This window comes from Mustela nivalis (genome assembly GCF_964662115.1).
Source record: "Mustela nivalis genome assembly, chromosome: 2".
NCBI classification, from domain to species: domain Eukaryota; kingdom Metazoa; phylum Chordata; class Mammalia; order Carnivora; family Mustelidae; genus Mustela; species Mustela nivalis.
This window is the reverse complement of record NC_139021.1, coordinates 33664958-33675799: the sequence shown is the minus strand read 5'-3', so window position 1 is coordinate 33675799 and position 10842 is coordinate 33664958. Positions and strand designations below refer to the sequence as shown.

The window sequence follows — 10842 nt, the reverse complement described above, 5'->3', positions numbered from 1 at the left end:
TCTTCATTTTTCCTCCTGTGCATGTAGCTTTTCCAAATGGGGTTGTCTTTGGAGAAGACCTCTCCTTAGATGTTTGCACGCAGCCAGCCTCCTCTGAACAGCTCTCAGGTGGAAGACCAGCAGTGTGATCCGTGGGTGCGCTTTGATGTCGCATAGACCTGTGTTTAAATCTTGACTTTGGTATCATGGTTGACATTGGACAAGTCATTTAACCTCTGTAAATCTCAGTGTCTCAGTATAAAAATGGGGCTTTTAATAGCACCCACCTTCTAGCATTGCTTTGAGGATCAAATGAGCTAATCCATATGCAAATTGCCTATTATAGAGGGACTGGGATGCCTAAGTGCTCCATAAATGTTAGCTAGAATTAGTCTCAGGAGCTGGGTAGAGGACCCTTGCCTCCCCGCTGAATGTACCTGCTCCAGTCTGGGAAGCCAGTGGGTATGCATCAAAGGTCTGCCTGATGCACTGTTTATCAGAAAGGGTGTCCTTGCAGGGACGGCCACCCGCCTCCCCGAGTACCCATTTGATTTCCATGGTCACCTCTGGGTGCAATATGCAGCTGCCTCTGTGCAGAAAGCTGATCCTGCCTCTGAGCTCTGCCTCTCTGGCCAAAGTGGAGACACGAAGGGAGAGGCACCTCTATGCATTCAGAGCCCTCTTGGGATTCACTTAGCTTGTTCCCACTCTGTCTTGCTCTGAGGAGGCCAGGGCTTTAAGGACATTGAAGGAGGACATGTAAGGTCAGCCCTGCAATGTCAAAAGCAGGACAGAAAGAAGACCTGGCTGTCCCAGCCAGACAGGGAATAACAATGACGAGAATAAAACATTTTTGAAGATTGAAACAAAGCTAGCCTCTGCTGCGCACTCGCCGTGTGTTAGGACTTGAGTTCACTGTGTTCACTGTCCACTGTCCCCCGCAACACTGTAGCAGGTACTGTGCTTATGTCCATCTCACAGACGAGGGCAAGGCACAGAACAGTGCCTCTGCTCTCATGTGAGTAAACATCACAGTCGGAATTGGAACACGGGTACGCTTGAGGGGGAAGAAATCCAAAAAACATTCTAAGTCCATGATTAAATGACCCTGAAATGCAGGCACAGTCAGAGAGACCCCCTCTCCCGGGCAGGGTATTGAGAGCTTCATTGTGTCTGGACCGCTGCTGTCCTCAAAATGCCCCACAGCTGCCTCAGCTGCTCTGCCATCGGCTCCTGAGCTACCAGCTCTCTCCAGAGCCAGTGTTTTCGCTGGGTTATTACAAATGAAAAACCTGGTGTCTGCCCTCCTTATTGTTTCCCTTCCCTCTCTGTACTATGATCAGGAAATCATGTTTTTCATGGAGGATAAAGCGACTACTTTTCTGCTGACCAAAGACTAGCAGAAAGCAAACGGAACCTCCTTCCCATGTTCATTTTGCAGGGACAGGACTGAGGGGTTTCCTGACTTCCCTGCGTCTCACGCTTGTCTCTTACATCTGTACCTCTTCTGATGAAGGCGGTCAATCCCAATGGTAACAACCAAGATGGCATCAACAAGAGTAAGTGACTGGGGTCCTTTTTGCTTTCATCTGGGAAAGATGAACAAAAGTCACCTTCTGTTCCTCTGAGCTTTGCCATGCTGTGGTCTAACGTAATACATAAGTTCCGTTAACTGGGCTACGTGAACATTTCTGTGAACGGTCAAGAACCCCAAGCCACAGTTTGCCTCCATGCTCCAAGCCATAGTCAGGGGTGAGGAGAACGTTCTGTTCCTGTCCTCGAGCTTTGCCTTAAAAACCCAGACCCCGGGACACCTGGGTGGCTCCGTTGTTAAGCGGATGCCTTTGGCTCAGGTCATGATCCCAGGGTCATGGGATCGAGCCCCACATTGGGCTCCCTGCTCAGAGGGAAGCCTGCTTCTCCCTCTCCCACTCCCCCTGTTTGTGCTCCCTCTCTCACTGTGTCTCTCTCTGTAAAATAAACAAATAAAATTAAAAAAAAAACAAAAACAAAAAACCCAGACCGCGCACTCCGGGACTCCTGGCATGGTAAACTCACAGTCCTCTGCCAGCAGCAGCAGGCTGACTTCTCTTCCATCTCTTCCGGTTCCTCTCTCTTTACCAGATTATGTTCTGACAAGTGCTTACTGATTCTCAAACTACTTTTCCGATTCACATGCTGTCAGCATCTTCCTGGGTTCAAGGTGAAGGCTCGATCAGAGAGAGCTAATGCATGGAATTGGGACCATTGTTCTTAATAAACACTGCACTTTAAAGACAGCAACATGCAGAGCCATAGAAAAATGCTCATTCTCCAAACTCGGGAAGAAGTTACAACCTGCCCTTCCTTTGCTCTAAGGAGAAGGAAGCCGCTCCGTGTACGGACCGAGAGATCTAGGCTCTAATCTACCTCTTCCTGACATTTAGAGTAACTTTGGCAAATGATTCAACCTTTCCTTGTTTCAGGTGCGGAGGAAGTGCAGGAACAGCATGAATTCAGCTGGTGTGATGGGAGGGGCCATAGATAATGAGGGCGCAACGTGCTGGGTTCTGCTGTGTGGATGCTTTATCAGAACCTTCTGGGGCTTTCAGAATTGTCTCTGGAATCAGTCCTGTGGAACCGTGGCTCTCTGGATCTCTTCTCACCTCTAATTCCTCTCCAGGCCATTTCCGGGAGAATGTGGCTCATTCTCCTCATTGAGAGAACAGATTGGTTATTCATCACACCTTCTCAGTGAGCTAGTCCTGCACAGAAAGGAGAGATCCTAAAATCAAAAACATGGAAACAATAGCAACTGCTTTGTCCTGGGTTTTCCTTTGGGTTATAACAATGAGCCACAGGACATTTGTCCAGACGCTGAGATAAATTCTGAGAACATTGAAGAAATTTGCTGAATCTCTTTAGAATTAACCCAGAGGAGCTGACCTCTCTTCTTCTGAGACTTCCTGGCTTAAAGATTCTTGGGGGAGAACTTACAGTGTTTCATTTCACATTTAAATTTAATTTCCTATATCCATGTTTTGGGGTAGCATGCAACTCTTTTTTTCTTTTTTTCCCCAAGTTTCCTCTTTCACCCTTTCTAACTCTTACACCAAATCCAATCCTCATTTATCTTCTTGCTTTTTGACTGTTTCGGTTTCTCTGTCTTGTTTTTAGTCCAGTTTGTCATGTTCACCTTGTATGACCTGAACTCCAGTGCCACACAGTTCCCCAGGGGTGGCGTCATTCTTTAAAGGTGAGAAAGGAGGAAGTGGGCCCATGTGGCACTTTGCCAGCTTTTTTTTAACCCAGATGTGAGGCATGCAGTTAGATTTTGTGCTTTGGGGTGCTAACGTGGAGCTCTTTCCCTTTACAACACAATTACAATGTGCAGATCCATGAGGACGTGTCAGCTAGTCGAGATTGGGGAACAGGAGGGATGCTCAGTGGAAACTACTTGAGAATCTTCCAGACAGAGGGTGTGGGGCTCCAGGTCTGCTGTGCTCACTGAATTCAGAGTCGTGGGATACTTGCTGAAGTTAGGCATTCAGGACAGAATTTCCCTGGGGTCTGAATTCTGTGGGCCAGAGTTACTGCTGCTAGAGCTCCTCAATTGCATTACTTTTTCCCCTTGGAAAATTTGCAACTTAGAAGGCAATGAATCCATCTGTAATCTTTTTGTGGATGACTGGTCCTGAGGGTAGGCTGAGGGTCCTGCAGAGCTTCTGTTCTGGCCTGGCCTGTGACTGTCTGACTGAAGGTCTCCTTTCTTTAGCTTGTGACCTGTTGGGCAGAGCCCTGTGATGCTAGCCACATAAATAAGATCTGGAGGTGGAAGGGCTTTGGTCCCTAAAGCCCTTTGCTCCAGTTTCCATAGAAACAAGCCAGGGTTGATACCCACCACAAGGGCTCTTAAAGCCACAGATACTTTATTCCTAGAATCCCATCATGTGAAGAATACCACTGGGCAATAGTTTTTAAAGGCGTAATCTACTTCGTTGCTCTAGATGGCTTTGGCTAAGGCTTTCGATTCCTTGTTGCAACCCTCCTTCCTTTAAAATAATTGGTTTTTGTTGTTGTTTTTGTTTTTTGTATGTGTGTATATACATATTTATGTATGTATGTAGGCTCCACGCATGGAGCCCCGTGCAGGACTTGAATTCACAACCCTGAGATCAAGACCTGAGCTGAGGTCAAGAGTTGGACACTTAACCCACTGAGCGTCCCTGTTGTTGCTTTTAGGCTTATAGAAAAAGGTGACCAGTTCATGCGAGTTGAATTTCAGACTCGGAACAGATGGTTTAAGATAATTTATTATAGGGTGGCTCAGTGGGTTAAAGCCTCTGCCTTCAGCTCAGGTCATGATCCCAGGGTCCTGGGGTCAAACCCTGCATCGGGCTCTTTGCTCAGCAGGGAGCCTGCTTCCCTTCCTCTCTCTCTGCCTGCCTCTCTGCCTACTTGTGATCTCTGTCTGTCAAATAAATAAATAAAATCTTTAAAAAAAAAAAGATTATTATATTTTATATATTTACATTGAATTTATTACATTGGTTTCTAAAGTTTTGGGAGAAAATTTAGCACCAACTAAAGAGTTGAAAGAGTACAGAACCAGCAGTCAGAGGCCCCAAGCACAAGGATTGAAACTTCAGTTCTTCCAAAAATCACACTTTACTTTGTGATTTGGGGTGACACCCCAAACCTCTCTGGACTATGATTTTCCAGTTGGTAAAATTAAAGGACTGGATCAACTGATCTTTAACTTTTTCTAGGTCCAAAAAGTCTCTGAATTTGTGGTGTCATGTAACAGCAGAAGAGATTCCATGAAAAAAATAGAATGTTGCTCTGTTGATGATGATTATGTAGGAATGGTGGTAAGAAATTTGCAGGACGGTTACCAGTAACATAATGAAGGAGGGAAGGAGGGAAAAGAAAAAATGTGATTTACCAAACTTTCTTCTGTATGCTAAGAAATTCACAGACATTATCTCATATAAAAATATATCATTTCAGTGATTTACTCCTTAAGGGTAGAGCTGCCATGTTTCTTTCTTCTTGCCCCAGATGTGCATGATAGCTAATATTGAGTGCTTCCTCTATGCCAGGCACTCTCCCAAGCACTTACACATTTTAGACAGTTTACTATCTCCATTCACAAATGAGGAAACTGAGGCACAGAGAGCTTAGGAAACTTGCCCAAGGCCATCCAGTTGGTAAGTGGCAGAGCCAAGCTCCAAACTCAGTGTTGGGCCCTAGATCTGTGCTCTTAACCACATCCCCATATTGCTTCTTGTCATTCATTCATTAAAAAAATATTTGATAAACACTATTTGAAGGCAATGCCCTAGACTTGGTCTATTTACTAGATGCTGTGTATTATGGACAGTGTCTACATTCTGTACATTATGTAGGGTATAATGAATACTATACCTTTATTCTATATACTTTGTAAGCTGTATTAAACAGTACACACTACAATGTATATATAATGAGTAATATACACAGTATATTATATATATACTAGCAGTGTTCTGCTATAATAGGTACTTAGTAAATACATGTTGAATGAATGAAAACAATACTCATTCAACATCATGTTCTATTCTGGCAGAGCTGGGTCACTGAGGATTTATTCTTCTAGTTCTCCTTTCCAGACCTCTCCTTTAAGGGCAGTTTCCTTCTTTTACCAGGTGTTGTGGCTTCTTTTGGACAGGTAAATTCATTGGCCCACCCAAGTCTGAACTCTAGTGTTCAAATTGCTGAGTGTGCAACAGGGAATGAATGAAGGGCTGACAGCTGAGCAGTGGACACAGGAATGTCAAGGCTGCTGGTGGGCTTGGAGGAGAGCCAGCCCTGCCTCCCAGCCCCAGGGAGAGCTTGTTCTGTTTCACTTTCTTGAAAACAAAGTTCAAAGTCACAGAACTGGAAAGGTGTTAGTGATAGAGTCTAGCCCAACTCCATCAGAACTCATAGGCCCCACTCCTACTCTCCAAACCAGCTAAAACCAGAAAAGGGCGCTGACTGTTCCTTCTTTCTTTCTTTTCTTTTTTTTTTTTTTTTTTTTTAAGATTTTATTTATTTATTTATTTATTTGACAGACAGACAGCCAGTCAGAGAGAGAGGAGGAAGCAGGCTCCCCACTGAGCAGAGAGCCCGATGTGGGGCTGGATCCAAGAACCCTGGGATCATGACCTGAGCTGAAGGCAGAGGCTTTAACCCACTGAGCCACCCAGACGCCCCTGTTCCTTAATTCTTAATGGCATTACTTTCTGCCCATTTTGAGGGGCTTGTCCTCAGCTCTACTGCTTTTGAAACAAGTGGCCAGAACACTTGGATTCCTTCCCAAGCGCTCCAGTTCTGAATAGATGCATGGAAGGAAGGGAGGAAGGTAGGGAAAAATGAGGAAGGACAGAAGGAAGGGAAGAAAAGAGGGAAAGAAGGATGCTTGCATGAATGGGTGAACGGATGAACAGGGGAGTGTGTGGATGGATGGATGGATGGATGCGCAGGACCCTGGGAGCGTAATCTCAGCCCGTGGGGCCGAACCTCTTTTGGGACCCCCGCTGTCCTCACGTTCTCTGGTAGCCGCTCCAGCGCCCCCGACCAGCTTCGGCGCTCCGAGGGAGGGAGGGGGTGGGGGAGGGGAGAGCGGGGCACGAGGGAGGGAAGGGAAACGCGGGAAGGGAGGGCCTGGGAAGCGGGGAGGAGGGGCGCGGGGAGAGGGCGAGGCGTCGGGGGCGGGGGGCGAGGCGGGAGCTGGGCGCCTGGTTGCCGCGCGGGCGGGGACGCGATGTCGCCGCCGCCGCCGCAGCCGCCTCCTCGCCGGCCTGGGCTGCGCCGCCGGGGCTGAGCCGCCTCTGCCGCCGGAGCCGCGAGCCGAAGGGCCGCCGGGCGCGCCCGCAGCGCAGGAGGATGGGCTGTGGCGGGAGCCGGGCCGATGCCATCGAGCCCCGCTACTACGAGAGCTGGACCCGGGAGACCGAGTCCACCTGGCTCACCTACACCGACTCGGACGCGCCGCCCAGCGCCGCGGCCACCGACAGCGGCCCCGAGGCGGGCGGCCTGCACGCGGGTGAGTGAGCGGCTGCCGCGGACCCCGGGCGCCGGGAGGCCGGAGCCCAGAGACCAGCGGGAAGGATGAGGGGCGCCGGGGCAGCGGGAGATTTCCGTGCGAGTGGTAGGGGGTAGAGGGGATGTGAGGACGGCATACCGACTGGACCTGCCTGCTGGCAGACCGACAGACCCAGGCCCAGCGAGTGGGGTCAGCGCGACACCCTTGCAGAGACTGAGCCAGTCCCGGGAGCCGCGGGCGCTCAGTGCCAGGACCGACGCATCCGCCGCGAGGACAGCCCACCTGGCACGCACACCTGCCCCTCCACCCACCCGCGCACCGGCGTGCTTGCCTTCGTCTCCTCGCCCCCCCGCCCCCCTCCCCCGCCAGCCCCGGTGGACCCACTCCGGCCCCCTCTCCAACCCCCCGCCACGCCACCTGGACTCTCTCTGCCTTGATTTATAGACAGGGCGCCTGACCCAGATTGCCTGGAGTCCTCCTCTTCGCTTCCCCTTCTTTCCTTCGGGCTGCGAAAACCAGAATCCTAGTTCAGGGCACAAAGCACGCCCGCTCGCCCCACCATTGGTTCTGCACTGAAGCTCACTTCTCCCCAGCAGGTGTTCCAGAGTGAAGACTTTCTCCCCACCCTGCGGTGCCTCCATACTTCCTAGGAGGCAGGGCACGGATGTGGACTGGGGCTGTGCATTTACACACTCTTACCATTCATGCCCCACTAGCAGAAATTTAACAGAAGGATATGCAGAGAACTTTCTGGTCCAGTCACCTAGCAGATTTTTTTTTTAAAGCAGACACTAATGATTATAGAGATGAAGATAATCTATTACCGCAGACTGACCTTTAGTCATAAATGTGCTGGTGGAAAAGGAGAACACCTCACTACTTAGTATATGGATGTTGTCAAAAGCTAGATCGTTATTTGCATAATATGCTTTAACTCTTTCCAGACCTGTTTATGTTGTTGGCATTTTTAAATAATGAATTCTGAGATAGAAAATGAGATTAATTTGAAGCACACTGTATGTTATCAGGAGGAGGAAAGAAATGTGAAATACTCTTAGAAAGTTCAATACTCCTAAATCCGTGCTTCCTTCATAAGGGCTGCTGTTTTAATCTTAAGAATCAGTCTCTCCATCTTTTAGGCCCAAAGCTGGCTCCCTTTCCATAGGAACTTGGTGAGTCCCTTTTTAAAAAAACCAAATAAGCAAACAAACAAAAAACCAAAAAAAGGGGAGAACTGTCAGTGAAAATGGTTCAAGACAGAACACTGTATTTGTAATGTTTCGGACTCACTGCAGTGATCATAATGGTTTCTTTGTGTCATCAGGGCTTTCAGCAAGTTTCCAAATTATGTGTTGGCTCAATTCAGTGTCAGAAATGAGGATAAGACATGAGCCTTCATAAGGGACCTGGTAAATGTTAGGTTTAACAGCATTTCTTGGGAGGTGTGGTACTTCACAGAGTCACAGGCCAGAGCTGCACTCCAAGGAAAAATGGTTGCAAAGATCTAGTATGGAAAAACGAAAACAAAAACCAACAGAGTACAGCTTCAAGGAATGGTTGCCTTGGGAACTGGGAGTATATTGTGTGTGTGTATCTACCTGTGGGTATGAGATGGTTATTATGGGATGGCTAAATATTCGTTTCCAGTACTTACTCTTTTTTAGTCTGCTATCCTGACTCCTATCCCATTGTGCCTCATCAGAGTGGTCCCTGCAACAGGTGGGGCCTGGGATGAGCATGCTGATTTGTGGTTCCTTGCCAAAGATGGGCCAGCCTTGCCAGGCAGGTGATCCTGAAGGCGTCCTTGCTACTTAAGTTTGCCCACTTGGACCCCTTTAACCTGGACCTGGATTCTTCAAAGTGCCTTTCTCATCGCACAGTTGCTCTTTTTTCTTTTCTTTTTTTTTTTTTCTTTAGAGAGAGAGAGAGAGAGGTTGAGCAGGGACTCTGGTAGGGTTAAGGAGGGGCAGAAGGAGAGAGCAAATCTTAAGCCCCAAGTTGGGCTCCCTCTCAGGACCCTGAGATCAAGACCTGAGCTAAATTCTAGAGTCAGAGGTTTAGCCACCTGAGTCACCCAGGTGCCCCCCATAGCTGCTCTTTAAAACTCCACCCTATTCCATTGAAACACCCAACCCAGTCCAAAGTTTCCATTTCTTCTGGTGCACTGCCCCCCCCCCCCCAATTCCATACTCCCGTCTACTGAAAAGTCCCATTTAAGCATGTCTGCTTGTAAATTTTACTTCAGTTTCTTAATCCAGTCCAGACTGGGGGCATGTCACAGGAGAGTGTTTGATAAATATTTGTTGGATGAATTCTGCATTTTACTGCAGGATGGGGGGGGGCGTGTTTTTCTGCCAGTCATACAAAGGAAAGGACTTTCTTGCCTCCCTCTTACTCAAAAAGTAGATCCTGAGCCTCTGGTTCCTGTTTTGGGAGATCATCTTCACTAGCCAGCAGAGTTCAATTAAGTTTTTAGGTTCAGCTGTTACGTAGGCTGGAATTGAAGACTTAGCCCAAACCACAGTATCTGATAGCCTGTTGCTTCCCTGTGTCATAGCAGCCTGTCTTGCTGTCACAGGAGGAAATTAAATTGGTCTGACATGATTTAGTCCTCATAAAATCAGTTTGCTGGATTGATTTTTACTTCCGTTGTCTGCTGGGGATCTCTCCAGGAGAAAGGGAGTCTCTGAGGTTGCCCTGCCCAGCCAGCTCAGCCATCCTGTATGTGAGTAACACCCTTGATTTACCTCAATTTGATCACAAGTCCCTTAAATTACAACCTTAAATATACTTTCTTATACTGTGAGGTATTTTCCTAATTTCTCTAGGAAATAGAACATTTCAAGTTTCTCTAAAGTCCTTCTATTTTACAGTTTTAAATTGCTATAATAATTGCTTTTATAAATGCACGATTGAGGATTACAAAATTATAGAGACTCCCAGCAAAACAATTTACCCAAATAAATTGAAATAAGCAAAATAAAATGAAGAACACTTACTATTACTATCAGCTAGTGTTTATTGATGACTTACCAAGGGCCGGGGACTGTACAAAGCAGCACTTAACAGAACTCATCTCACAGAAGTTAACAGAACTTCGTCCTCATGGCCAGGATGAGGTAGGAACTGTGACCATCCTTCTCTTACTAGTAAGGGAATGAGGCATGGAGTGTGCTAGTGACTTCCCCCCCATCCAGTTCTGGGATCCAGCTCTGCTTGAATCCAAAGCCTGTACCCCTAAATACTGCCTTCTTGATTGATGGAAGATTAACTATAGAATTCTTGCTTTTACGGTTGATGGGACTCAAAATCTACTGTGGTCTCTTTATATTCCAGTCTGGTCTTGGATACCATAGTTTTCTTCTACTGTAGATGGGACATGTCTTCCCTGGGGAAGGAGGTCCCTCATACCTTAGTGGAGCAGTTCTCCTTGTGAGAAACTCTTCCGGCTGCTTTGTAATTTCTACCTGGTGAACTCCACGCCTTTGCAATCAAGTCTCGTATAGACAACTCTCAATATTTGAAGAAAACTGTCGCATCTCATCTGACCTCTAGTTCTCCAGTCCAAACACATGCAGATCTTTCGGTCATCTGTCAGACTTGTGGGGACCTGACCGTGTTATTCCAGATATGCTATGTCCCTTGCATATCAGAGTCCCTCTTGATACCAGAGACCTGTGGTTAGCTCCAAGCTCTTATGTGGTAGTTGGGTAGCACAGGGCAATGTGCAGGCACTGATGATCTCTCGGTGCAGGTAAAATCAGGTTAGGATTTGTTTGTTTTCCTGCTCTTGTTGCTGCTATATTACCTCAATG

At 47.5% G+C, this 10842-nt stretch overlaps 1 protein-coding gene across 1 annotated transcript in view; it reads left to right on the top strand.

The window, feature by feature from the left end:
• The first annotated feature begins 6708 nt into the window (after positions 1-6708).
• BAALC (BAALC binder of MAP3K1 and KLF4) overlaps positions 6709-10842 on the top strand; it is an 83345-nt gene continuing 79211 nt past the window's right edge. The window contains exon 1 of the mRNA XM_082719340.1: positions 6709-7027. Coding sequence (XP_082575466.1) covers positions 6868-7027 — 160 coding nt within the window. The 5' untranslated portion in view covers positions 6709-6867. The remainder of the gene's footprint in view (positions 7028-10842) is intronic.